General features: G+C 49.5%; 12 protein-coding genes across 12 annotated transcripts; 6 read left to right on the plus strand and 6 right to left on the minus strand.

Annotated features, from left to right (window-relative positions):
* Nucleotides 1–922: 922 nt before the first annotated feature.
* Nucleotides 923–1,870, minus strand: HO133_000333 (uncharacterized protein; the record flags this gene model as incomplete). Its single annotated transcript, XM_037291272.1, has 2 exons — nt 923–1,014; nt 1,069–1,870. The coding sequence occupies 2 exons, from the start codon at nt 1,868–1,870 to the stop codon at nt 923–925; spliced, it is 894 nt and encodes a 297-aa protein (XP_037152707.1).
* Nucleotides 1,871–2,092: 222 nt separating this feature from the next.
* HO133_000334 (uncharacterized protein) lies at nt 2,093–3,665 on the plus strand (the record flags this gene model as incomplete). Its single annotated transcript, XM_037291273.1, has 4 exons — nt 2,093–2,122; nt 2,185–2,377; nt 2,557–3,306; nt 3,379–3,665. 4 exons carry the CDS (start codon nt 2,093–2,095, stop codon nt 3,663–3,665), a joined length of 1,260 nt encoding a protein of 419 aa, XP_037152708.1.
* A 639-nt stretch (nt 3,666–4,304) lies between these two features.
* Nucleotides 4,305–5,733, minus strand: HO133_000335 (uncharacterized protein; the record flags this gene model as incomplete). The annotated part of the gene is made up of 4 exons (XM_037291274.1): nt 4,305–5,168; nt 5,226–5,397; nt 5,449–5,506; nt 5,571–5,733. The coding sequence occupies 4 exons, from the start codon at nt 5,731–5,733 to the stop codon at nt 4,305–4,307; spliced, it is 1,257 nt and encodes a 418-aa protein (XP_037152709.1).
* A 712-nt stretch (nt 5,734–6,445) lies between these two features.
* On the plus strand, nt 6,446–8,448 carry HO133_000336 (uncharacterized protein; the record flags this gene model as incomplete). The annotated part of the gene is made up of 5 exons (XM_037291275.1): nt 6,446–6,448; nt 6,527–7,329; nt 7,381–8,049; nt 8,204–8,233; nt 8,325–8,448. 5 exons carry the CDS (start codon nt 6,446–6,448, stop codon nt 8,446–8,448), a joined length of 1,629 nt encoding a protein of 542 aa, XP_037152710.1.
* Nucleotides 8,449–9,037: 589 nt separating this feature from the next.
* On the minus strand, nt 9,038–11,770 carry HO133_000337 (uncharacterized protein; the record flags this gene model as incomplete). The annotated part of the gene is made up of 3 exons (XM_037291276.1): nt 9,038–10,679; nt 10,787–11,083; nt 11,139–11,770. 3 exons carry the CDS (start codon nt 11,768–11,770, stop codon nt 9,038–9,040), a joined length of 2,571 nt encoding a protein of 856 aa, XP_037152711.1.
* A 656-nt stretch (nt 11,771–12,426) lies between these two features.
* Nucleotides 12,427–13,273, plus strand: HO133_000338 (uncharacterized protein; the record flags this gene model as incomplete). The annotated part of the gene is made up of 6 exons (XM_037291277.1): nt 12,427–12,477; nt 12,574–12,780; nt 12,840–12,848; nt 12,912–12,975; nt 13,031–13,088; nt 13,147–13,273. The coding sequence occupies 6 exons, from the start codon at nt 12,427–12,429 to the stop codon at nt 13,271–13,273; spliced, it is 516 nt and encodes a 171-aa protein (XP_037152712.1).
* Nucleotides 13,274–13,694: 421 nt separating this feature from the next.
* On the minus strand, nt 13,695–14,401 carry HO133_000339 (uncharacterized protein; the record flags this gene model as incomplete). Its single annotated transcript, XM_037291278.1, has 3 exons — nt 13,695–13,882; nt 13,947–14,276; nt 14,326–14,401. The coding sequence occupies 3 exons, from the start codon at nt 14,399–14,401 to the stop codon at nt 13,695–13,697; spliced, it is 594 nt and encodes a 197-aa protein (XP_037152713.1).
* Nucleotides 14,402–14,882: 481 nt separating this feature from the next.
* On the plus strand, nt 14,883–16,838 carry HO133_000340 (uncharacterized protein; the record flags this gene model as incomplete). The annotated part of the gene is made up of 5 exons (XM_037291279.1): nt 14,883–15,040; nt 15,091–15,443; nt 15,496–15,892; nt 15,945–16,698; nt 16,794–16,838. 5 exons carry the CDS (start codon nt 14,883–14,885, stop codon nt 16,836–16,838), a joined length of 1,707 nt encoding a protein of 568 aa, XP_037152714.1.
* A 757-nt stretch (nt 16,839–17,595) lies between these two features.
* On the minus strand, nt 17,596–19,368 carry HO133_000341 (uncharacterized protein; the record flags this gene model as incomplete). The annotated part of the gene is made up of 5 exons (XM_037291280.1): nt 17,596–18,386; nt 18,433–18,823; nt 18,886–18,949; nt 19,014–19,153; nt 19,219–19,368. 5 exons carry the CDS (start codon nt 19,366–19,368, stop codon nt 17,596–17,598), a joined length of 1,536 nt encoding a protein of 511 aa, XP_037152715.1.
* Nucleotides 19,369–20,023: 655 nt separating this feature from the next.
* HO133_000342 (uncharacterized protein) lies at nt 20,024–21,001 on the plus strand (the record flags this gene model as incomplete). Its single annotated transcript, XM_037291281.1, has 1 exon — nt 20,024–21,001. The coding sequence occupies one exon, from the start codon at nt 20,024–20,026 to the stop codon at nt 20,999–21,001; it is 978 nt and encodes a 325-aa protein (XP_037152716.1).
* A 207-nt stretch (nt 21,002–21,208) lies between these two features.
* HO133_000343 (uncharacterized protein) lies at nt 21,209–23,337 on the minus strand (the record flags this gene model as incomplete). Its single annotated transcript, XM_037291282.1, has 2 exons — nt 21,209–23,259; nt 23,310–23,337. The coding sequence occupies 2 exons, from the start codon at nt 23,335–23,337 to the stop codon at nt 21,209–21,211; spliced, it is 2,079 nt and encodes a 692-aa protein (XP_037152717.1).
* Nucleotides 23,338–23,667: 330 nt separating this feature from the next.
* On the plus strand, nt 23,668–26,102 carry HO133_000344 (uncharacterized protein; the record flags this gene model as incomplete). The annotated part of the gene is made up of 4 exons (XM_037291283.1): nt 23,668–23,856; nt 23,982–24,125; nt 24,187–25,869; nt 25,929–26,102. 4 exons carry the CDS (start codon nt 23,668–23,670, stop codon nt 26,100–26,102), a joined length of 2,190 nt encoding a protein of 729 aa, XP_037152718.1.
* Between the last annotated feature and the right edge of the window lie 596 nt (nt 26,103–26,698).

Genomic DNA, 26,698 nt, shown 5'->3' on the forward strand with positions numbered 1-26,698 from the left:
CTACGGTGGATTTCTCAATCGGAACATGTGGACCATGGCATGCATGGTAGTCTGTCTTGGGCGGCTTTACCAACAGGTATTCAAGCTGTCACGACAACCTGAGTACTAGTACTAGTAGCGGTCGTTCGATCGAACAATCAGGCTTGAAAGGGTTCTGCGTAAAATTGCGAAATCTCGTGGAAATGCCTTCTAGTTAACCGTATCACTACTAACCAGGCTCAACCGTGTTTACAAGTTGAACAAATATTGGCCCGCATGTTCTGACCGAACCCTAGCCACAGTCACTTTACTTTGGCGCGTTTGTTGCTGTGCTCGTGCCCAGTGTGGGGTCGGTCACATATTTGCTGGTAATTCAACAAGGCATAGCAGTCGGGATTTCTGGCTACTCAGGAGAGCTGGATGTATATGCGACGACATCTGCTCATTTTAAAGAGGTCATGACGCTAGCTATAGTACTATCACATCACCATGGCATTGCTCAGTGAGGAGACGATCGGAAGGACAAATTCCTACCTGCAACAGTGACTGTCATCTCCGAGACCTTGTGCCGAGCCTTCGAGAAGTACCTTTGCTTTTGTGTAGCTGGTGCTTCACCGGCCTTTTCGCCAAACATGGATGCTTATATTCCCTATCGACCCCACCGCTCGCTCTGAACCTCTGGAGCAATTTGGAGCGCTCGGAGTCTTTGTTAGCTCGAGACGAGTCCATGGAGGGGACAATGGAAGAAATAAGACCGGGCTGATTCGTTCTTTACAAGAACTTCCTCTTTCTCTTGTATGCGGTTCAAGACTCTTTCTCGACACTTAAGATACTTTCGTGCAGTGCAACGCAAACAGAACTGCTAGTACCGGGGGGTTTCTTTGTTGGGGATGTAACGCTCTATGTACATAGAAACCAAGCCTGTCAAGATGGCAGTATCCATCTATCTCTTCACCCAAGCCGGCATTTTTCTTGCTTTCACGTGACCAGGTTTCTTCCTTTCAACACGCCGGGGATCTCGAGTGACGCAGCCAGCTAGAGGCGCAATCCATTAGCTTCTTCAAATTCAGAGGTCGGTTGAAGACTAACCCCTTCTCAGCGCCGGCTTCAAGGCGGGCTCGAAAACCATCAGCGCCTTCGCTGCCCCCAAGGTAATTGCCTCGGCCTGCCCTGTACTCCCCCCTCCACTGACTAGCGCCCAGACGTTGTACTTGTCCATTCTACCAGTAGCTTTTAGCGCCCACAATGCGCTCTCCCTGTCGTGTATCCTCCCGAATGCGCTATTAATGCTTTTGCCATTCACCAGCACCTCCCCTTCCCCCTGTACGAGATACACTTTCGCGGAGCTTGATTTTCGTCGTCCGACTCCGTAGGCACGTCCGTCAGCATCGATAATGTTGGGCCTCTTGGTGACAGCGTATGGATCGATGTCACGTTTGTAAATTTCCATGGCTTCTTTCAAAGGTGCGGGCATGACGGCGGGGTGTATCCTGTTCAGCCGCTGCAGAACCTCAACAACCTTATGATACTTGGATGCTCGTATAGGTTCGCCGACCAGGAGGCGGTATTGTGTGACAGTCCGCCATGCTACCCTTGGAGCCTGTGCTGGGGCAACGGTTGGAAGGGTTTGGTAACGGCGCAAGAGGGCTAGGAGATTGAGGTAGTTGTCCGTGGAATCAGGTCTGCCCGTGAAGTAGGACGGCGATGCGGGGACGACGCGGGCGTTTTGAGGATTGGATGGGGAGTTTTGTGTGAGGTTTACTGGGGGTGCAGCAATGGCTCGAGAAGAGCCGGTAGAGATGAATGTTCGTTTCCGCAGGATTTCACCGTGACATTTCGGGCATTGGATAGTCCACCGTGATGATAGAGGCCAGGATAGCTTGGAAGCCATGGCTCAAACCATTGAAATGCAATTATAAACCAAGGATGATAATCTTGAAGGAGATGAGCTCAAGGCTTTGAATAATTGAAGCCTCGAAGGAAAAGAGGCGGCGCTAAAAAGAAATAAGCGCGCCGAAATTTTGCAAAGAACAAACATCTGCTTCGCATCCCACACTTGACACGGGTTTCATATCCCAGTCACATCCCTCTTCTACAGCTCACAACCGCAGACATGTCTTTCGGAAAGTTATACACACGCGAGGTAAGCCTCCTGATGCTGTAGTACTCGCGCTGGAGCATACCTCCTGATCATAACTTCTGCAGGGGAACGCACGTTCCACAGCCATTCGAGCCGTCGCCAAGGCAAATAAGCTTGACCTTGAGATCGTTGACACGGACGTTTCCAAAGGGCCTCTCAGTACCGAGTATTTGAAGCTTAACAAGCTTGGAAGAATACCGTCTTTTGTGGGAGCAGATGGATACGAGTTGACCGAGTGCATTGCCATCGCCATATACGGTACGTTTCCTCCTTCTTGGCCCCAACAGTACCCTCCCATACATGATGAAAAATATTATCAAATACAGTTATCCCTGTCTGAAGACTACTGTTGAGAAATATTCACACTCTGACTATATCTTACCTTTGCCAAAACTGAACTTGAAACAAGACTCAGGACACGAGCTAATGCGCAGCAGTCACGTCTCAGAATGAGAAAACCAGCCTTCTCGGCAAGACCAAGCAAGATTATGCCTCCATCGTCCGCTGGATGTCTTTCGCCAACGCCGAGGTCCTCCCAGCCCTTGGGGGATGGTTCCGCCCACTCATTGGCCGCGATCCTTACAACAAAAAGAACGTTGACGAAGCCAGCAAAAATGCGCTTAAAGCGGTTTCTGTACTCAATGAACACCTCCTCGTACATACCTATCTCGTTGGGGAGCGTATCACTTTAGCCGATCTGTTCACAGCCGGCATCATCTCCCGCGGCTTTGAATTCTTCTTCGACAAGCACTGGCGTGAGGAGAACCCTAATGTCACTCGATGGTACGAGACTGTGTGCAACCAGCCGATCTACTCGGATATTGCTGGCAAACTTGATTTCATTGATGAGGCCATCAAGAACCAGCCTCCCAAGACAGAAAAGCAGGAGAAGCCTAAAAAGGAGCAAGCCCCAAAGGCACAACCTAAGCCAAAGGCTAAAGAAATTGAAGAGGAAGAGGAAGAGAAGGACAAACCAGCGCCCAAGCCAAAGCACCCTCTAGAAGCTTTACCAAAGCCGACACTAGCTCTCGACGACTGGAAGCGCAAGTACTCCAATGAAGAGACACGGGCAGTCGCACTGCCCTGGTTCTGGGAGAATTTCAACGCGGAAGATTATTCGTTGTGGAAATGCGATTACAAGTACAACGACGAGCTTACGCAGACCTTCATGACTGCCAATCTCATTGGTACGCTTCTGCCTCTCTACGCTGCTCCTCTTTTTTCTGACATTGGTGGCTAATGCTTCAATTTTTTGGTAGGCGGATTTTTCACCCGCCTCGAAGGTTCCCGGAAGTACATCTTTGGCTGCGCCTCTGTCTACGGCATGAAGAACGACTCCATTGTCCAAGGTGCCTTCGTCATCCGTGGCCAGGAAGCTCTACCTGCCTTTGACGTCGCACCCGACTACGAGAGCTACGAATTCATCAAGCTTGATCCCAGCAAAGCCGAAGACAAGGAATTCGTCAATGACCAGTGGAGTTGGGATAAGCCGATCGAGGTTCAAGGGAAGACATATGAGTGGGCGGACGGGAAAGTATTCAAGTAAACCCTGTTTACAAAATCAATAGCTATCAGAGAAACGATGACTCCGAACATGGAAAGCTGCTATACGTGATACAGAGCTGAGCGCGTCTTGTTAAGCGATTGACGAATTGATGGTCACTCCCTCTTGCGACAGCACAGAAGCTTGTTCACTAGACCCCCGCTATTATAGATCTGGTCACAAAAAAGCATAGCATTCACAAAGAATCTCGCAAAACTGTCTCAGAAATTCCGATTGATTGACCCATGTGATGATGTCTTCAATGCTTTCTTAGTACCTGGGATTAATCTCGACCGAAATAGCCAATAAATCTCCAATTCTCTAGCTAGCCAGCTAGTAGATGAGTAGTGACTGCCAAGTCGTTTTCTCAAAATTCTTGAGGTCGAAAGCTTGCTGCTCGGTCAAGGCCCATGAACGGATTGGTGAGCTTTTGGAAAAAGCGACGAGGCCTCTCGCCTTCAGACTTCATTTCCACATCTCCGCTTTGCAGCAAGGTATATGGGTGTCGATGAGAAAGAATCCACTGGCCTGATCGGCTTCGTCAAAATTCTTGACGCACTACTCGTTTCTCGAGATGCTATGGCAAGGCAGTGATGATGGCGGAGCTTGATGGACCTCGGAATGACCCTCGTTGAAGCATCGCTACGCAATTAGTGTTCCAGCTAATGGGGCGGCAATCGGAGGATCAAACGTGGAATCAAGTGGCGGAAAGACGGGATGCAAAGCATACACCGGCCCTTTGGATTCTTCGCCATCAAATAACAGGAAGTTCTGAATTGGCTGTTCTCTCTGACCCAAGACATTGATGACATCCTGAGCAAGCTGGCCGCCCAAGAAGGCCGTTACTGGCGCGAGCTCGCTTCCAATGTTTTGCAGGAAGCTTCGGAGGAAGTCACTACGTAAAGTTTCGGACGGGAGCTGCAACTCCTTGTGCTTCTCCGTTGCCAGCGTGGTGAAGAGCTCAAGATCAGCGTGCCTGTGTGTTGGTATTGCGCCAGAGATACTGTGGAATTCCCACAATGCTCTCATACAAGTCAGAAGAGGAGAGACCTGAAGCTTGCGTCTTCGAGAATTAACCTGGTCGGTAGGTAGTGGGGAGGTGTTTGCGAGCACCATTGGCGAATAGATTTCTCGCTTGGTGACCATTTCAATCACTTTCCCATTTTCTTTCTTGGTGCTAGTAGCCACAATTGATCTGGTGAGGGTTTCTGCTGTCAGAGCTGTTGGACGATTTGACTTTTCGCGTTCAACTACATAGTCATGCGAGATTAGGTCTGCAAATATGTAGCCGTAAAATCCATGGGTTCCTGAAGCGTAGAAAGGTCTGTTGCATAGGCGGCACGAAGCGTTGATGGTTGAAAGAGTTGCAAGATCCAAATCGGTTGCAATGATCATGTCGAAGGGAGCAAAGTACTCAGGCTGCTTCAGAGTAATGTCCTCGGTATCAACGCGAAGAGATACTCTGGGATTCAGCCGCCGTATCTGAGGCGCTGCTGACTCGGCACGCTGTCAAATGATTAGCCTTGAGGTAGATTCTGTTGCATGCAATGTTGAATGTCATACATTCATGCCGATGTCTTGGTCAGAGATGAAGAACTGCGCTCCAAGATCATCGTCTACAACAACTTGGCTGTCTTGCACAGTCAGAGAGCCTATACCAGCAAGCACAAGGTTCTTAGCAATTTCGTTCGCAAGAGCTCTCATGGTGATAAGGAGAACATTTGCAGTTCGTAGCCTGACGAATCGTAAGTCCATGGATCAGCAACTTAACAAGCAAGCTTGCCACCTTTCCTGAGCTTTGACGCCCCACAAGCGTATCTGTCGGTCATACAGTGCAATCTCATCTAAAGTTCCGAAATATTAGTGAATTTGAATGAAGAAACAGGAAGCGTGTGCGTTGACACACACCTGCGCTGATTGACTGAGTCTTATCTGAAATGTCGGATTGTAGTTGAGGATGATCTTGGAAGTGAATCTGATTTGTGGCATGAGCTGAGGCGTCTCCATTGGTGGTTGATGAGACTCCATTGGTTGCCGAAGGCTCCGTCATTGGCTGATGCCCGGGATTCATGTTGTTGTGATATGTAGCAAAGGAAGGAGATATGTGGCACTTGATGAAGTAGAAGGGAGGGAAATGGGAGGAGAGGAATGATGGATGGATGGAGCAGAGGAAGTAGCAATCAAGTGTCAAGGCAAAATATGCTGATGTGCTCTGACTCTGAGCCTCTGAATAACAGGTACTGTATGCTATTAATGGGGTGAATACAGTACTTACAGAGTAAAGTACTTTGACTTGTTAAGCTTACCTTACCTTATTAGCAAACGCGCGCTGCATGAATTTCGTTAGTCGCGGAGAATAAAGAAAACCTTACTTTACTGACGTGAACTTGTTAAGTACTTTACCACTATAGTCTATACCACCACCACCACCATTAAGTAAAGTACTTTACTTTACCTTCGCCATGGTGCTAGTGTTTGCTAGACTGCTAGTGTAAGTAGGGTGCTCGCCGTATCCGCCTGGCTCACTCGCCATCATTTCATCAGATCAGCCATACGCTCGAGTCCTCGACTAATCGACTACATCCACACTCCAACTGGACACTTCAACTGAATAGTGACGACTTATTCATACTGCCCTGGAGCCTGACTATCCACTGTCTCCCATCTCTCTGGTCAACGTTGTTTGATCAAAGTCGTTTTCGAACCAGCTCCATGCAATCAACTAGCTACTTTACAATACTCATGCCTGCCGTCCAATGACACGTCCATTTGCTTCGTCCACCATGGTGAGTCTACCTTGGACCACGACCTATACCCGCTTGAAACCCATTCTTAGCCAGTCTTGACACTGACGGCCAAGCAAGTCTGGCAACTTCGACTTCCCACCTGCAACTACGAGGCAAGGCCAGGCTCCTTCCTTCCACGATGCCTCCAACATTGTTCGAGAAACTGCATCGCATCGCAACGCTCTACGACATAGGATCGAAGAAGTACGGCGATTGAGAGACCATATGAATAACTCGGACGAGCGTCAAAGACTGCGAGTGGTGCGAGAAGAGTTGAGGCGTAGAACCACTGCTGAGCCGAGGCCTGCCAATGGAAATACAGCGTCTGATGCCCAAGCTCCAACTTCTGCTATGAGATCCCGACTCGAAAATGTTCGTTACCGAGCTCGTCAACGTGTACAAGACCGAGCGACTCCGTCGGGAAGTGGGGGAACCGTACAACAAGCGGTGGAGCGACTCAACGAAGCCAGCTCTAATCTTAGCTCATTACTCGACCAACCAATTCCGAGGATTGAATCTCCAGATATGAGTGCTCGAGAATACTCAGGCGAGGCAGAAGTGAACAGAAGACGGGCCAAGCGCCGAAAATTGGATGCTGATCCTTCATCTGCTGGCCACCTGAGAGGTTTTAGCTATGGGTACCGTGGACAAGTAGTACCCGGACCTCTGAAGATGGAAATCGTCAGCTGCGATGGTGGCTTACACACGGAAGCAGCCAGACATGGCAGAGAGTATTGGCCTGAGAACGTGCTCCGTAACGACAAGAGCGTCTATTGCACCGATAACAACAAATGCAACCTGATTTTACGTCATATGGGGGAGACTACATTTTGTTTAAAGAAGCTTGTGATCAAAGCCCCCGAAAGAGGATTTACAGCACCGTGAGCCTTCACGGGTGTCTAAATGGTTGTTGAGCTAATCTCCTGTGCTAGCATACAAGAAGGCATGGTCTTCGTTTCTATGTTAGCTTCTGATCTCCTTACTCGTACTGCTCAGTATCAGATGCGGGATCCTTCTCCGCTCCAGGAAAGCGAGGACCTGGAGCCTCTATTCTCAGACGACGCAAATGAAAGTCGACCCCCCTCTCGCAGACGAGACTCGAGTGCCCAACGCACAGTTCCTCCTCCAATCTCGAATCTAGCTGCTCGTAGCAATCGATATTACCATACCAGAGGTTTCAGGACCAGCGGCCAACCCTTTCCAGCAATCGACCTCCGCCATGATTCTACTCCGCCTTCCCAAACTTTCCTTCCTCCAGAGCCTGCTGACTTCGCAGTAACAACCTCATGTAACGACCCATCTTCTGATGAAGAAGAACCGTCAAGCGCCGCTACGCTGGCCGATCGCCTCCGCCGCGACCACCTTCCGTCACCTTTTGAGCTCTCCTCTGAAGAAGATACAGAAGACGGCTTAGAGCGCGGTATGCGACGTGCAAGGGTCTTGGGGGTTTCTTCGAGTCATACCTACTATCGCAGAAACAGTCGCAGGGCGGAACCGAGCAAGATTGAAATTGTCGGTGCTGCAGACGTTAGTGGAGATGGGACGGAGAACGAAAAAGTTTTGGCTCCGCATGCCAGGTTCTTCATCGAGAGAACTCGCAGGTACGTTGTTTTGGAATGATTTAACCCTACTCTGTACCCAATTTCGAACATAAGACAAGCCAGGGAATGTTCTCATGTTTCAGAAGTGTCTTGGAAGTGTTTTGGAAGTGTTTTTGTCTCAAAAGGATTGTACTGACTCCGGAATATTTAACAGTGTGGTTAGTGTCAAATTTGACCCACCTGTGTGAGTACATACATGTCTATACACTCCTTCTTGACTCCCGTCTAGCACCGAACGTAGTGCGGAGGCCCTTTGGCTGATGGTAATCACTCAGGTCCGGCAAATTCATCCTCCTGAAGCTGTGGAGTCCATCCAAGGAACAGAACATCGATATTCAAAGCATCGTGGCGTATGGTTTTGCGGGACCGAGGTTCTTTCCTGCTGCACAGATGACGTGAAGGCCCCTGCTAGCCATTGAGGAGTTCGTTGTTTTAAGCATTTGATTGGTTGAGATCCTGCCTTCTCTTAGGCATAAACGATAGATCGTGAGGAATGCTTTGAACTGTTTGCGGAGGGTATTTGATCTTTACAGGTGCCTTTGATGATAGGCCTCAGGATTTTAAATGATTGAGCCCAGTGAAGTTCGTGGAATGAAAAATAGTTCAGTCTCGCTATGGTATCTTAGGCTATGAAGAGAAATGTTCGCCAATCAGTCGACTAGAAAAGCCTAGAATCGGAAGTATGCTGTGCAAAAAGGAGTATCTTGGGGCAAACGACCGCTCGATGGAAATGGCGAGGAGTGCACCCACTGTTATCCATAACATCGGACGCCTAGCTCTTGAACACTAAAACACTAAGGTCCTCCCACGCTGAGCGTTTCCAACCCTCCCACTCCTTTCTCCTTTCCACTGGATCATCATCCCATTCATGAACATTGCCGTTTCTCATATGTGTCCAAAAGGACGATCGGTCCAACCCATGATTGAAATGGCAACGCTGTCGTTCGTGCACGGATGGCTACCGTTCGATCAATGGCAACCCACAGTCTCAGCAGACAACCACATCCGCAGGATCAGACGCTCCATTCACCCCAGAGGCTATGAAACCTCCATAATCTGGCATACCTCTAGAATTATTGTGCTGTGGGAGCTCCACCACGTCCATACCGATGCCACTGTCATCGTGACTCTGCACGAGCTCGAAATCTGTTTCTTTGGTGATATGCTGGGGTAATGGTTCGTCGAAGTGTTCTTGCGCAGATCCGTCCATTGTGGCAGGGGAAGCAGGATGATTATATCTGAAATGCTGCAGATGTGGATCGAGCTGACCATGTTCACGGGGAAAGTTATTCCTCGTGTCAACACTTCCATAGCGACTAGGCACATCAACGCTGTCGCTGACTCCAGTCCTTGGTCTCGAGCCTCCGCGAGTTTCAGTCTCATTATCATCCACGCCGAAGCCTGCCTCGTACGCAGACCTCTTTTGCGGTCTCATCTCCATGCTACTTGGCGAATGCTCCAAGAAGCCTCCTTTCTCGGCCATCCATTGGAGCATCTCGTCAACCCAAACTTTAGTAACCCACCACGAACCGAAGCTCAATGCCTGCGCCATTGTGATATCGCGTAATGCAGCCGAGCCAACCTCGCCAACACAATGAAGAAGGAGGCGAGCATCGATACCAGGAAAGCGAGACGACAGGTCGTACAGAAATGTGGTCCACCGGTCTAGGACACCCGATGTCGAACTGTCATCCATCTCATGGTGTGATTGCTGCGAATATTTCAGGCCCGCGCTAGACGCAGCGTTGGCGTAGATTGATTGCATGCCCGGATAAGAGGCGTCCCTGAGAGGTCCGAGTAGCTCGCGGACCTCATTCGTCAAGATCTGCAGAGTGCGTGTGTATCCCCGACCCGGAAGGCTGCTCTCAACAACACTTACGGGCTTGACATAGTAGACCCAGTCGTGCCACATTTGATCCCGATTGGCATCATTTGTAAGCATGTTTGCAGCTGCGTGAGCTGTAGCGTTGACACGAAGAAGGCGATCAATCAGGCCGGCGAAAATCGTTGCAGGACCAAGTTTTGCATCGCGGACGTGCTGCGGGTGGTTTTGGAAAGTTGTTGAGATGTGGGTGCTCAGTTTGCTGGATATGTTTCGGAAGGTTTCCGTGACTTTCGGTGGCATGACTTGGAGAGCGAGAGGAGATACAAACCGTATCATTTTTTGATACATAAGCCAGTCGCATTCTTTGATCCAGCTAGCAATGTTTAGGTGAGCGAGCAACTTTTGGACCGGGACTGTCAACGTCCCATGAAATGAAGAAAAATGGTGCCAGAACATTTTCTCCTTGCAAAACCGAAAGGTGTCTATGACGGATATGCAGTGAGTGCGGTATAGAGCTACTAATGCGTTTGCAGCATCGGGGTCAGTTCCGGTGGGTAGGTAGCGTTGCAGACTGGGCAGCTCAATAGGTTCGTTATGTGCGTAGGGAGGCTCTTGTTGAGTCGGGAATTTGAGCTCTCGACTGACCATATTGCGACCAGAGGGACCATGGTAGATTTTGGGCGAAGCAGGATTGAGATACAGGCAGCCCGGGGCCTTTTGGTTACGCATGCTGTTATGTGAAGGATCCGGTATGAAATGGGTGTTAGGGGAAGGAAAGATAGCAGTGTCAGCTCCGCATTGGGATCTGAAGCTGTTGTGCAGACTAGAGTCAGGACTTGAAAGAAAGATAAACAGCAATTTCTAAGTCAACGTAGCAACGTGACGAAAGCGTCGCGACATGGAGTAGCTTACCTTCTTGTAACCGAGCCATCTGTTGCTCCAACAATATCTCCTTCATTTTGGAAGTGCTCACCACCGGGACCTTCAGGGGGGTCATCTATCAAGGTGAGATCAACGTAATGGTACTTCGATTTTCCACGTATTCCGAGTCGCCGAGTTTGAATGCCGGGGAAAATGAAATTGACGAGCTTGCCAAAGCTGGCCGGGTTTAGGGGAGACACTCTCTCATTGCCGCACCTCGTTGCGTAATGAGAGTAAACTCGATTACGGGTAACTGAGCTGTTGCCTCTTCTACATATAGAATTTAGCCTACGATGCAAGATTAGTTGGTATATGCCTGCATCAGTCTGACGTGCTGTCTCACCAATTCATTGCAAATATCTGTTTGGTTTTCTCTGATCTTGGTCCTCTCTCATTTGCAAGTACTGAAGCAGCAACGTCGTTCAAATCACGATCTTTGTTTGCGGCGAAAAGCTTTCGGAGCTCGTTGTCATTAGAAATGCTCGAGGCCGAGCCTTTCTTTTTCCTCGTTTCTCCAGCTCCTGCATCATTTTGGGTCTGCTCATTGGTGAATGTCATGACAAATTGTTGCCCATGACTATCCAACGAACGATTGTGATTCATCAATTGTCTCATTGCATCACTGTTTCCATTATACGAATCTTCTACACCCATTGCCTGCGGTCGAGCAGCAGGGTCTTGCAGCGACGGATCGATCGCATATTGCTGGTTTAGGTCTGGGTTGGTCAATTGCTGCTCAGAACGTGTGACCGCGTCTTCAGCAGAATCTTGTAACAGTGTACTATGGGCTGAATGAGCTTGAGGTGCTTGAGAAGATTCAGGCAGATGCTGATGTTGCTGCGCAGGTTGTGCGCAGGTTTTAGGAATGCTTGTCGTTGAAGCGCGGGAGAGCGGTCGTGGACAGATTGATTGGGGACGGCTGCTCGCAGTTGAGCCAGATGTGCTAGATCGTGGTCGTGCAAGGCCAGAAGCCATATTCGTGGTCTGTGTGTGAAGTTGCGACACTGTCACATGAAAGTCAGCACCGCAAGTTGGGGATACATTGGATCAACAAATACAGGAAGAGTGCACCGGTCGGTATTTGACGGCGCTGATGGGTTTTCAGAAGTCGGACGTCAGTGAGTTTGGTTTCCAAAGGGTTCAGTAACTATCCCGAGCTGTTGTGCAGCACAAGGTTAAGAAAATAGGTTTGTTTGTGGGGAAGAAGTGGCTGGATTTGGAGTCGATGGCACTGTCGCCGCTGCGATAACCGTGCCGACGCTGGCACAGATGGCACTTGGAACAGACTGCCTTGGCCCTAGACCATGTATGGCTCCAACTGAGCCAGGAAGCCCTAGGAACGTTGAGCCTTGGTGCCCTTGGATTTCAGTTGACGTTGGATCGTTGTTTACAAAACTGGTTGCGATGGGCGATGAGTGCAAGACACTAGGCTAGCACTAGGGTAAGCTTAGCTTCGTATTTTTAATTTTACGTCGATCCCTCATGTGCCAGAAAAACCAACACGTCTCCAGCTACGAGTGCTCTACAAACATTCAAGCCAATTCGACCGAGTCCAAGACTATCTCTCATTTACAACCTTCGATCCTCTCACTACCGCACAATTCTTCTCTTTCCATCCGCAATCCTTAAACATGTCTTTCCAAGACCGAACACAGCACCAGATCGGCCAGATTGATAAGGAGGTACGTTCTTCCCACCGCTCGCGATAAATCTCCATATGCCTACAGCTACCCTATATCATCTCGTTAAAGGATTGGGCTTACGGAAAGATGATATAGCTGTCCAAATATCCCATGCTCAACAACCTCGAGAAGCAGACTTCGGTGCCTAAGGTCTACGCCTTCCTCGGCCTCGTCGGCATCTACTTCTTTCTTATCTTCTTCAATATTGCGGGCGAGTTTCTTGTGAACTTTGCCGGGTTCCTCGTCCCAGGATACTATTCCCTGGAAGCTCTGTTCAGTGCGAGCAAGGTTGATGACACCCAGGTAAGCATCTCCATCCATACACTGCTTTGATCTGAATCCTATGCTGATAGCTTCCTTAGTGGTTAACAGTAAGTCAAGCTCGCTTTGAGTGATGTCCTGCATCTATAGGACTGCTTTGATGATAATTGCAGTATTGGGTCGTCTACGCATTCTTCTCCGTGTTCGAGAGTGTTGTCAACGCTGTCTACTGGTTCCGTGAGTCCAGGGCCTCATGTAAGAATGTGCTTTCCTTATTGCTAACAAGCAATAGCCTTCTACTACACCTTCAAGTTCGTCCTCGTCTTGTGGATGGCTCTTCCGCAAACCGGGTAAGTTTGGCCGCAACAGTCTCACCCATGTAGCACATGATTCATAATAAAACAATAGTGGTGCCCAGATCGTCTTCCGTTCCTTCATCCAGCCGGTCTTCTCCCGTTTCTTCTCGCAGAGCGGCTCTACTGCTGCCAACCTTCGCTCTCAGGCTGACCAGGCGACCAAGCCTCACGCCATGTAAAGCACCCAAATTGGCCTTCGACAGTCACCTCTGGGATATGCCAAAAGCGGGACTATGCTGCTTTTCCTGAGCAGGATGTTTCAGTCGATATTTGGGGATGGCAGCAGCAATGGGTCGGTTGTGTTCAGAGGAGGTCGAACGGTAGGAGTCAGCGAGTCTTACAGTCGATCATCAAGCGTACGATTTGATTTTGTCTTGTACGATACAGCCTAGCTGATAATGAAGTCTCTGTGTCCTCTGTGCACAAAAATTTCCCATTCTGCACATCTCGTGTGAGCAGCATCTATGAGGTTTCATGATTTCCGACCACAAGTCAATGCTCAAGAAATGGCTCATTATCGTACAACAATCAGCAAGTTGATCGGTGAATCCATAGCCCATCCTTGTTACAGGCTCACACCGCCATAACCATCCAGCGCCTTCAAAACATTCCAATGCCTTTTCCCCAACCCTCTACACGTGGATTCAACTCTATGTGGAAGGGAAACGGATTCGTCTCGCTAGTGGTTATTGGTGGTATGTGATCCTTATCTCGATTGACAAGCGTGATAATCTTCATGGCTGTTTTCTGCAACGTTGATCCGATGGCCTTCATCACCTTGGTCCGTTCTATTGAATTGTAAGCGATGCTGGATGTCTCCTTGAGTTTGAGGTTTTGGCATAGCGGGCCTACCCATCTCTGTCTTTGGCGTAGCCAGAGTCACCTCCAAGCACCAAGACTCCCAGCAAACCTCTTCATCACCCTTGGCTCCACCCGTGAACCAACCCAGGCCCCCGCCTTTCCTCCTCTTCTTCTCAAAGAATTGTACAACTAGAGAGCCCCGCACGCTGCTCTTCGGGGAGGAAGTAGAGGACAATTGGCGTATGAGTTGTCCAACGCGTGTATCTATCAAGGTTTCGAGCTCAGGGTCGGCAACGAGAGGGAGGGTGAGATCAAGGACTTCGATGCTGGATGGCCTTATGGAAGGAAAGTATCGGTGAAAGAAGATGGTATGCAGTATTCCTAGCTGGGATTAGGGATCTCGGTATTCGAAATATCGGGATGAACATACCTCGAACGATATCTTTGACACAGGTGGGGTCCGCAAAGACTTCGAGTATGTATTGGGGGGGTTTTCGCTGCTCCATACTGTGATTCAGAGCAACCCTAAAGGCTGGCCACTCCCAGCATGGTTGGCAAGAGAATCTAAAGAGTCCCAAGGGTATAACGCGCTGGCCTCGTATCGAGCGAAGGATTGAATAGGATAAATTAACTAACTTAGACGGCAAATTGTGCGAGTGCTTCACTGTTTTCACACTCGTGCTTGTGATTTGATATACGTTAGGTTGACCACCCCCACCTTTCGCCCCCCACTCTCTCGACATAAGTGTAGGTAAGCTTGGCTTTTCCCACCACGCCACTTTAAACGTCTAGCCAACGCGCATAATGACCCTAATAACAAGTATACTGTACTAGCAAAGCAATTATTCCGGACATTCCAGAGAAAAAAACTTCTTTACGGCGTTACCATACAACGACAGTAATTGGCAATTGAATGCCGTCGCCGACTCTCATTTCTTGCGTTGTTCGAGGTCTGCGTTGGTGCCAGTGCGCGAGCTTGCATAGAGGATGATATCCGCTACAAGGAGATGGCTGCAGCGAAACCGCACGGGTGTTGCTATTGGAGTTGGGGTTATTGGGGTCGGCTACGTTGCAGGCCAATATGTGCTATCGAAGATTACCGAGGCGAGAGAGCGTATGGCTGGTAACCGCATAGCTAAAGAAAAGTACAAATCCTTTGCACTCTCTCCAAAACCGGCGCTGACTGAATAAATAGCTTGCGCCGACGATTCCAACATAATCAGGAAGACTGTACTATAACTGTCCTCGAGTTGTTACCTACTGTGGCAGAGAATATCATCGAAGCTTTGCCATCAGAGAAGATTACACAACAGTTGCAGCAGAAAAAGGCAGAGAGGTTGGGTAAGAGCGCCGGCACGTCCGACGCAGCGCCATCAGAACTCTCGTCAGGGACCCCAATTGCAGCAGATGAAGATGGAAGAAGCTTATCGAGCTTCCAAAGCGAAGGCTATGTCCATGCTAGTCAGTTGCGAGCTTCCAGCTCTGGCAACGGTGAATCAAGACCCCCTTCGAGCAAAGCACAGCTGTGGAATGATCTCAAGATCAGTTGTCAGTGCTCTGCGTCTGCTTTTCCCATCTCACTTATACTGATCCACTGTAGCAATCACGAGATCATTCACTTTACTATACACAGTCACTTTGCTGAGTTTATTGACTCGCATTCAACTCAACCTCCTGGGTCGAAGGAACTACCTCTCGAGCGTTGTATCTCTTGCTTCACATCCGCGGCACGATCCTACAATCAGCCTAGAGAATCACGACAACGATATTGTTGAACGAGCATATGGCAATGATTTTGAGACAAATCGCAAATACCTCACATTCAGTTGGTGGTTGCTGCATCGAGGATGGAGAGAAATTATGGTGAATGTCGAGGATGCGGTCAAAGAAGTCTTTGGCTCTGTAAATCCGAGGGAAGACATTCCCCTCGAGAGAATATCAAGGCTGATACTGGATGTGAGAAAGGCAGTAGAAGGAGCATCTCCTGAAGAGCGGAAGTAAGCCGACTTCCCACGTCCATCCTACCCTTGTCGTGCTAACGTGGTATAGGACGCGCAAGTGGCTCTCGTTTCTTCTCCCGCCCTCTAATCAAGAGGAATCTATCCTCCAAGAGTCCGGCATGTCCACCCCTCCAAAGCCGCCACAATCTCCAAGGGTTCAAAACCCCGCATCTACGCCTTCTCCCCTGGCCTCTCCCCCCTCTGTCTCAACAACGTCTCCTCCTCTCCGCCGCCTGCTCGACGAGACATCTGATCTTATCGACTCTCCGATGTTCAGCCACGTTCTCACGCTTCTCCTTGACGCCACTTTTTCCTACCTCGTAGATAGGAAGCTTCGCTCTGAGGCTTACAAACTCGCACCTCTGACTCCCACGCCTATTCCAGAACCCAGGATAACCGAGGTCAGGGATCCTGACCCATTGACTGCCTCGGCGAAACTTGCTACAATATTAGCCGTCATAACGAGGGAAGCGCACAAGATCGGCAATGGGGTGCCGAATGAATATGTGCAGGCGATCGAGGCTGTGAGCGAGCTTGAAGCGTTTGCAGCGGTAGTCTACAGTAGTAATTTTGAAACCGAGGCCGGGGTTGAGACCAATAGTACGCCCGATGCTACGGCTTCTGGAGGCAGAGATGAGAAAGCAGGAGGTGGAAAGGGCGGAGAGGACGAAAACGGCTCGGGAAGTATGTCTGCTGCCGAAGTGGAAGAGGTTGTAAGGGTTGGAAAAGGAGGAGGCACCATGGACAGGGCTGCTGGAGTAATCGATGCTGCATGGGGAGGATTCGAGAACGTTTGGAGTAAGGTAATAGGGAGCGGTGAGTCCGCAATGAAGGGGTGAAGGCGGTACCCTAGAAGATCGCTCAACGGCGTCCCGACTTGGCTCTCATCCCCGGCCAGTCTACCGAAGAGAAAGAAGCATCTTGGGGCCTCAATTGTGAGTGAATGTTTGGGTTAGAACATTCCCCTGCGCGTCGGTTTGACGAGGCTATCCTAGGCAACAACCTCAGCGAAGAAACAAGCTTTCTCTATCGGACGTGACTCGTTCTCGATTGATTTTTATAACGGCTCCAGGCCCAAGTCCTTTCGCGATATCCGGTACTCTTGCACCATTGCTCATCTCGCCAATTCTCCTCAAAGAGACATATCAGACTCTGTCAGCGAAGTCTTCTTTAGGCTACACCGACCACGCATGTAACGACTAGGCCAGCATGTCATGCCAGTAAGATTGCCAGCGGGCCACGAGAAGGATCCTTATCTGTTTCTGTATAAGTTGACGACAATTAATGTTAAGTTCAACATCTTCTTGATCGCTGGTTCTGTTGGTTCCAAGTCTACTCCAACAGTATGTCACCAAAAGGTGCCACGGTTCTAGATATCTTGATTCAATGGGTACGGAGACTGGATGGTGGATTTCGGAGAAGTAGCAAGGAAATTAGTAGAAATGTTGTGACAACGTAAAAACGTAAGAGAGTCCTACAATAGGATCATATATACTTTGAAGGACTCCAGTTGAAGTATTGGCACTGCTAACAGAAATGAATTTACAGATGGGTGGATTTGAATTCGAAAGGAAGTTGCCGTTTACCTATGATAGGAACCAGCTCGAAGAGCAATTCGTGGAGAGGAAAAATGGCTGTCATGGAAACCTTTATCCTCATAATCTTCAGCTACATCAGCTTTCACAGCAGCCTCAGAATTCTCAGTCTCCCTTCCACCTACCTCCTTTCCTCCCTAAACTTCCCCGATTCACTGCAAGCAATTTAAGACACACCCACAGAAATCCAAGAACCACCGTCGTCACAGTCCCAGATTGTACCCACTTCATCTTCGAGCCTTCCATATCTAGCACAGGCACTAAGATTTCTTCCAACAAAGACTCACCGCCGCTCGCAGGCTGCAAATGATAAAACATTGTCCTTGGTCCGAATAATCCATCATAGCCGAGATTCACACGATCGAAGGGATTAGTACTCATTTTCGTGCCTTCATCTGAGGGGCACGCCCAGAAGACGATAGGCCAGGCTACTGATACAAAAGCGTGTCCCTCTCGATTGGGTGGAAGATAGCGAAGATGGAGTGGGACGTCTGCATGCCACGAACCTCCTGGCTCCTTGACTGTCCCAGCAGAACGAAGACCGGAAGTGGAAGGCGGAGGCGCAAGTTCAAGCAGAAGAGTGGAGCCCCATTTGGAGACCGTCCAGATTGGAGCCTCAAGGTCGGTCTCTCCGGCCAGAGAGCGGATAGAGTGGAGATTCTTGGAAGCCAGAAAATTTGAAGAAGATAGCTGATACTTGTCTAAGAACAGAGAAGACGGCAAAGTGAGGTAGGTATGAAGAGCGCAGCCGTCTGTAGGAGGGTCTGTGGAGGAAGACAATGTCAAGCGAAGGGTGGGATGGAGACCAATCGGCTCCAGGAAAGCCGTGGAATATTCTGTACCGGACGTTGAAGGGGCAACATGGTGGCGGGAAGGGAATGAGAAGAGGGTTGGGTCTGCAAAAGTCAGCAGAGGCTGGCAAAATTGATGTCAATTACATACTGGGTTTGCTATCTTCTCCAACCACTGCTAGAAAGCCGGCTAATGAAAGCTCTTCTGGCTGAGCAGGCTTCTCACTTGCCAGCACCCCAATCTCAACCTTGTCAGAAGCTTTGCTTTTGTCGATCCGCTCATCCCAGGCTTCTGTTAGCGGAGGGGAATGCCAGAAGGCACTGAGGACGAGGGATTGTGAGAGAGTATCATAGTCGATATCTAGGTAGTCTGCAGACTTCAAAGAAGCTGCTCGACGTCTACAGGATTCGTCTTCCTCGGGACATATTCTTTGGTGTAGGTAAGTGGCCAGGTCGGTCAAAGAGGGGAGGGTTTGGTAGTGTTGAAATGCGGCAGAGGAAGCGAATCTTTTAGATGCGACGGGAAGGTGGATGAAAGTGTCCTGAATGTCTTTTTTTTTATTTTTCGTTCGAATCTTTCTTGTCATGGACAGTAGAGAAATACCTCAGGTGTTCTGCAATCTACACGTGCTCCAAATGTCTTGGAGAGCAGTGGACAAAGTAGGTCACTTTTAGGCGTTCAGTACGCTGGCTGAGGAGATTTGTGAGGGAAAAGGCATTGCTATAACATACGCAGATTTATCTCTCTGTGGAGTGAAGAAGACATGGAGTCCGGGAGAGGCTGTGGAGACGAAGGGCGCTACGGAGAGGTAGGGATTGGGTGAGATCCATCGTATGTGTAATTCATAACATTGCTTCAGAGCTCGCCATAGCTACAGGAATCAACAATGAACGATGGTCTCGATGGTGTAGCCCTTTGAGCTTTGGAATTAGATACCTCTTGGGGAAGCTCATACAAGCCGACAGTTAATTTGTCTTCTCGAGCAGCCTTCAAGAATGTGACATGTAGGGTATCATTCTGGAGCTGAAGCTGCTTCGGATCCAATGCATCGTCTGGACGGTGAAGGAAGGTGATACGCTCTCTCATCGCATGAGTGTCTGTTGTCACCCAGTGAGCCTGGCGGTTGCGTGTTGGACTGTTGACGAACGGAGAGGCCTCGAGTTTACTCTTCTAAAATTGCCGAGGGTCGGTGGCAATAGTCTCTGCCGACTTTCTCCCGCAGCCCCCACTAAAAGTCGACAAAGACTTTCGTCACCGATCCTCGTGCCTCAGTCCCTCAGACGTGCCAAGATCGCTAAGCCCCTTTAGGTTAGCTCACTGGCTTCGCAGCCTTCGGTGCTAGTTCCGTAGTAAGCAGAAAGGGTTAACCCGAAGGGGCTTAGTCAGTGACGGTCTGAAGGATTCTACGTATATCTTTTACGGACTTACCGCTTACTAATCGGTGACTTACTTTTAGGATTAAAGGGTTTGAGCTGTAAGATGACGCTACCTTGCAGGCGGCAGAGAAGCTGCCAAATTCCAATAATCACTCGATCATCACAAATTGGAAAGACCACTTGTTCAGATTTTTAGCCAAGGAAACAACAAATAAAAAGGGAAGAACGAAAGAAGAAAGAAAGAAAGAAAGAAAGAAAGAAAGAAAGAAAGAAAGAAGAAATAAATAAAAATCCCCTCCCTTGCATTAACAATGCGGGTCTCTTCCCTTTCTTAGACCTACTAGAGATTTATGGTCACTTGAACCATGCATTTCTTCAAATACATCTATCTTCTCATCCTCGCTTTCACCACCACCAGTACCGCAGCCCGCAAATCCTCAGAAAGCGTCCTCCTCTCCGACGTGAAATCCCTCACACTTCGAAAGGATCTCAAGACCTCCCACAATCGCGTTTCAGCCGTTCCCCAGCTGAATTGTATAGGTGGAACAGCGAAAGGATTTTATGATATCGATGTCCTCCGCTGCAAAAATGCCGGATCCTCTTATGGAGATGAAGACGTGCAATGGACATGTACTGCCTCACTTCCTTCGGAATTCAAACTTGGTAGCACGGACGTCATATGCGAGGGTTTCTCCTCGTCTGAGGATCCATATGTGCTGAAAGGGAGTTGTGGAGTGGAGTATCGATTAATGCTCACAAAGCTGGGAGAGGAGAAGTATGGAGGGAAAGGCAAGGACGTGTGGGGTGCATATGATGGCAGATCGAGAGGAGGTGACTGGGCTGCTGTCATCTTCTGGTTCATCTTTATTGCCGTCGTCGGTTGGATGATATATGCCGCATTGATCAGGGATAGCCTGGGAAGGAGGCCACCAGGAGCAGCTCCCAACCCCTGGTTTGGTGGAGGCGGAGGCGGCAACAATGACGACCCACCGCCACCCTACGAATATCGTCCGTCGCCTAAGGCCAAGGCAACTTCCTCGAGAGCTCCCAGGGCAGCTCCTGCGCAGACGCAAGGAGGTTGGAGACCGGGCTTTTGGTCAGGAGCGCTGGGAGGTGCTGCTGCTGGGTATATGGCGGGCAACAGAGGGCAAAGTCAGCAGCCGAGAAATCAGTCAACATGGAATTTTAGTGGGGTAAACGGTCGTGCTAATGGGGAAGGGAGTTCCAATCTCGCTGGAGTGGGGGCTGGAAGAACGAGATCGAGTGAAAGTTCAAGCTCGAATTCTGGCTATGGGTCCAGCAAACACGAAAGTTCGGGCTTTGGAGGAACGAGCAGGAGATGATCAGGTATCAGGCGATTCTCGACTCGTTGGTAAAAGTATTGGTTCCGGAAAAGTCGAGGGGCCTGAGGCTGCTTCTGGATTTAGCTACATAGTGTTGTCTAGCTTCAAGAATACCCAGATTGGTGCAAACATGTTTTCGACCTCCACTACTGCTTCCCAATACATGTCTGTCCATGATGGAAGCGAGCGTTTAGGAGGCTTCCAAAACTACTCCACTCCGAACGCTTCAGCGAGCTCTCCAAGCACATCTCCTCCACTGCCACTAGCGGCTCTCTGAGCCTGCTCATCCTTCTTTCTGGAAGTACTTTTTGTCTTGCGCTTCGGCCCCTTCTTCTTTCCCTTCCCACGTCGGTTCTCCTTCGCGGAAGAATCATTTTCGGCTGCTGCCTGCTCCGCAGCAATTTGCTCTTGTCTTTCCCTCTTTGCCTCATCCATTGCTTGCTTCTCAGCCGCGGTCTCCTCTTGCAGCCTAATGCGATCCTCTTCCAAATCTTTCTCCAATTCCTCCGGATCATCAAACTCAGTACCAGCCATCTTCTCAAGTTCCGGCAAATCCACGGCCAACTTTTCGCCCAGTAATGTCGCCTTAATCCTGTCGCCGTTGATTTTCTCTTCTTTACAGAACTTGAGCTTGATCTTGTGCCTTGTTCTGCCGGGAAACATCTTGCTGAGCATTTCAAAGTCAGTGCCGAACATGCGCAGTCCATCATAAAACCTCTCTGTTAGCATCTCATTCCACCCACCACTTTGGTCTCGCTTGAGCCAGGTGGCAGAGTTGATCTTTCGAGTCATATCGGTCTCGTCAACGGCATCCAACTGCTCTACATTGCGCTCGAGGGCTGCTGCTGCGTGACGATCGATCTCCAGAGAAGTCTCATCTATCTGAATCTGGCCATTTACGATGATGGTGTTGGGCACGTTGTGAGCTACGTTCTCTTCTTGCTCCCTCTGGCGGGCCGGCCGCTCCTCTCGCGCTTCGGTATATTCGACAGGCGTAGCCTGGCTTTCAGGCTCAGCTCCATCCATGACTTCTTTCAGCTGCCTTTGCTTCTTTCGGATGAAATCTGCCCGTTCCAATTCCTCCAATTCCTTTTCCCTTTCTGATTTCCTACCCGTTCCACCATCCCTGCACAGGTCCATCATTCTGACCTCAGATGGCATTATCTGTACTATCTCTGCACCTTCAGGCGTTGGTGCGCGTTTTCTTCTTCGGCCACGCTTCTTTGGATCTTTAGATGATCCTTGGACAGCGTCTTCAACAACTTCAGCTGCAGCATCTTCAATGCTTTGCCGGGTCTTCTTCTTTTGGTATTTTCTCCTCAATTTTGCAGGGTCGGCATCCTCTTCGGCTTGGCTAGGCTGCTCCTGAGTAGCTCCCCTGGATGTCCTGGCCGCTACGCTTTTGTCTCTTTGAACGCCCTTCCCTTTCGCGTTTTTCCTTGGTTTCTTTGCTCTTGCCGACGTATTTCTGGTTGCGTCGGCGACGACTTCAGCTGCAGCATCCGCGATTTGTTGTTTACGCTTTTCCTGCACAGAAAGCTTAGGCTTCTTGGCTTTTCCAGAAGATTTTGTGACAGCTAGGGCTAGGGCGTTTTTTGATGACTTTGCGGCAATTTCATTCACTTCTGTGCTTGGTATTGGTACATTTGCATCAGCAGTTGTAGCACGTGACTGTCCTGTTCGGTTCTGTTCCGGAGATACCTCAATTCTCCGACGTTTAAGAGCGGGCGTAGGAACATCCGTGCTGGTGCTTTCTGCAACGCTTCCACTAGGCGATCTTGTTGAAGAAGGGACCGGTGCATCGTGGGATCCTGTATGCTTGAGACTAGCTTCATTCGGCGTTGGTACTGGACCTGAGGGCTCTGGAGCACGACTGGCAGCTATTACAGGCTGGCTGACTGGTGTAAGCTGGCGGGGCGATTGTAGGGGCGAAGAGGGTCGTTTCTGAGGCACTATAGACGCAGGAGAAGCATACTTCAGCGCCGGCGTACTTCGTGAAGGAATTGATATGGGGGTAGCCTCATCTCGCCGGGCATTGTTTGCGAGTGCAGCTGTAGCAAGCTGTTGGGTCGATGCGGCTTTAGGTAGCGATGTAGAAGGCGTAGGCGAGGATTCGACATGTTGCTGTAGTGATTGAGGCTGAGGAGTCTGGGAATGCAATCGTCTGGCAACACTTGGTCTGGCAGAGGTCTGCGTAGAGGCTGGTGCGGGTGCCCGTCGAGCAGGTGCTTTGGGAGCGAACTTCTTTCCCGACTTGTCTGTAGGGGCATCAGCAGGACTTCGACTCCACTTTGGTTTGATAACGCACTAATGACTGCGCTTCCCAGCGCCGACATTATGAGCTCGACCGGCACCAAATGTCGACTCAAGGACTGATGGCATCAAGCAGGATATGTTGGATCTTGCGCAGGCACTGACGAGGTGAGTATTGATGGATCTGCGCATTCGAGGCAGTGGAGAGGGGACGGGAGTGCTAGCCTTTCTTGGATAGCGTCAACTCTAAAATCAAAGAAGTGAAAATTGAACAGCTCTCCTTTGACACAGCATTTGAATTGCACAAACACCTCTTGCGCCTGACCTTATAACCACGGCCGCAGGTACTCTTTATCCATGTAGCTACCTTTATTCTAAGGTGATCGCTGTCGACCTAGAGGTCTGTGGCCCTGATGACCCTCGTTCAAAGCCAAGCCGTCTCCCTTTCATCATCCGATCTTGTTAAGATGGATGAGAGGAAGAGGCCGGCCTCCCATGACCATGACCCTTCCGAACCACCTCTCAAGCGGCAAGCCACCTCGGTCAACGGGACCTCCAAAGGCCATGTTGACGCTGACATGCCCTGGAAGGATGATCTCGAGGTAAGCCGGCCTTGCCATTCTCAATATTCGTCTCTCTTATTTGCGAAGCTGTACCCTTACCATTTCTTTGCTCATCAACACCCTGTATGTCATTGAACCATGCTGATATGCTGCTGGTGTGATAGCGATTTCAGAAAGAGGCCATATGGCGACAGATGCAGGAATACAAACGGGAGCGCAGTAACCTGGAATTTCGGTTGAATGAAATGACAAAGAACGCAACTTATCACGATGAGCACCTGATGGTCATTGATGCTTGGTTCAGCGAGGTGAGCAGACCCTAGCCGACGTATCTATCGTCTCGCGTCCGTGTACTCATACGCATCGCAGTTGCTCGATGAAATAAGGCTTTTAGTAGGGGATTTTGAGAGCCACAAGACATTCTCAACTTTCCCCTCTGCGCTTTTGGCCGCAGATTCCGCTGCCTTCAACACGCACCTGAAGTTCCGATCTGCAGAAATATCCTCTGCAATCTCACGACTCTTTAGTCGAGCGCCAGCATCGGCGCCAGAGGTTTCTCAACTTCAAGGTCGGATCGCTCAACTCCTTACGGCTGAAAAGGGTCATATCGTCGAACTTGAAAAAAGCCGTTTGGAAAAAGAGAAATTGGTAGGACGGCTGGAAGATGCATCTTTACGTTACATGCTGGCAGAGAAAAAGCTTGACCGATCGAAAAGCGCGACTGTTGCCAAACTTGAGAGACAAGCCATCTCTGGGGGCCGTAGCGACACAGGTAGTGGGCTGGGAGGCGCACAGGACCCAGCCAATGGGCAGGTAGATTCGAAGCCGGATAACGTGGAAGAACTGGTTGAGGCTGAAGAAGCTCGGAGAGAAGCTGTTGCTGCGTCTGCAAAGCGGAAAGAACAGCTGGAAAGTCTGGAAGCCGAGAATGAGAGACTCACTGCTCAAGTGACGACACTCAGCAATCGATTGACTCATCTATCAGACGACGATTATAGTAGAACTGACCTCTTTAAACTTTTGAAATCCCAACACGAGGACGTGATCAAGAGGATTAACAATTTAGAAGCTACCAATGTCCAGCTACGGGAAGAAGCGGAGAAGCTTCAAGCAGAGCGAACCGCATATCGCGTTCAAATGGAGAAAGAATCAGGAATGGCATTGTCGGAACTGGAAGCCCAACTAGTTCAAGCTGAAAACGATTTGGCGAGGGTGAGGACTGGCCGGGACGAACTTATTGCGGAGGTCACATTGCGAAAGACTGCACAATCGCAAGAACGGACTTCAGTTGATCAAGTCAAGGAGCTAGCAAGTGCGAAGGAAGAGCGGATCAAGGCATTGGAGTCCGAAGTTGCAAGACTGAAAGTGCAAACTAGACAGCCTGCAGACCCTGCTCGTCAGTCCCCAAAGATTGACGATCTTTCATCGGAGGAATTGCAAAGCCGATATTCGAGTCTGGAGAAGCAATATTCATTACTGAACAATGAACTCCAGTCTATGGGAACAGCTTTCAAAAAGGCTTCGACACTTGCATCGCAGAAAGTTACCAACGCAGCCGCCTTGGAGGAAAAAGTTCAGAGGCTTAGCGCAGAGAAGTCAAAGGCAGACCAGAAATACTTCGCAGCAATGAAAGCCAAGGAAGCTCGAGAACAGGAGGTCAGGACATTGCGAGCGCAAAACTCCAAGAGTTCTGAGATGGTGTCATCACTCAAAGATTCGGAGGCGGCAAACCGCGCTTTACAGGTCAATCTCGAGAAGCAGATCGCGGAAGTCAAAGAGTCGCTCGCCACAGTCGAAAGCAAGTATCGCGCCTCGCAACAGCAGACGTCTGAGCGCAATATCTCACTCGAAGGTTTAAAGGCGCAAGTTGAAGAGCTCAAGAAGAGCCTTGAGGCCAAGGACGCTGCTACCAGTGCCACGTCAGCGGCATATCGGAAAGCAGAAGTCGAGATCGCAACGCTCAAAGTGCGCTTTGAGGAGACAAAGAAAAGCCTGGAATCGTGGAAGAATAAGGGCTTAGGCAATCAAAGTAGCGAGTATGAGATGCTTCGGGTGAGTGGATGAGCTGTGTTTCAGGTTCCTTGCCTTTCCACACCGCTGACCTTGGCCAGATTATGGCAATTTGTACCGTCTGCCAGAAGAACTTCAAAAACACGGTTATCAAGACCTGCGGGCACGTCTTCTGCAATGAATGTGTCGAGGAACGGACTTTGTCTCGATCGAGGAAATGCCCAAATTGCAACCGGGCATTCGGGCTGAACGATCACTTGCATATTACGCTGTGATCGGCCTTGGGTCAAGGTGGAGATTAACTCTCTGCGAGTTTGAGGAGCTTGTACTATTGTACTTGTATCTTCCTTTTCTCTTCCTCATGGCTAGGGCTGTGGCTACCAGGATATGAGGCTTGTCTCTCGGAGCTTTTGAGCAGGCCGGTGGCATGCGGCTTTGAAATGTTTACTGTACATATTTTATACTGAACTTCAGTGGAGCCAATTTTGGCCTGTGGCTACTTTAAAATACTTTACTCTAATATTGCTGATCGAAATACGAGATTCGGCATGACGCTAGATAGCGGCTATGCTGTACTACCTTACTTTACCTTACTAAGTCAGGTACTTTACTATACTAAAGTAGTAATCAGTAACCGACGACCGCTTGATGGTTTCAACATGACGCAAGGTACCTCGGCAATCCCAAGTACCGCGCGGAGATAAGGTAACTGGTAAAGTACCTAATGTAATTGGTAAAGTACTTAAGGTCATGAGTTACCTTGAGCGTTAAGGTGAATATGACCATCATCAGAGGTGGCAGTCATCCAAGTCGACCCCAATACTTCGCTGTACTTTGTTTGTTTGACAACCGTCTAACAGAGCTTAACGAG

This window comes from Letharia lupina, assembly GCF_014066315.1.
Source record: "Letharia lupina isolate WasteWater1 chromosome Unknown contig_10, whole genome shotgun sequence".
NCBI classification, from domain to species: domain Eukaryota; kingdom Fungi; phylum Ascomycota; class Lecanoromycetes; order Lecanorales; family Parmeliaceae; genus Letharia; species Letharia lupina.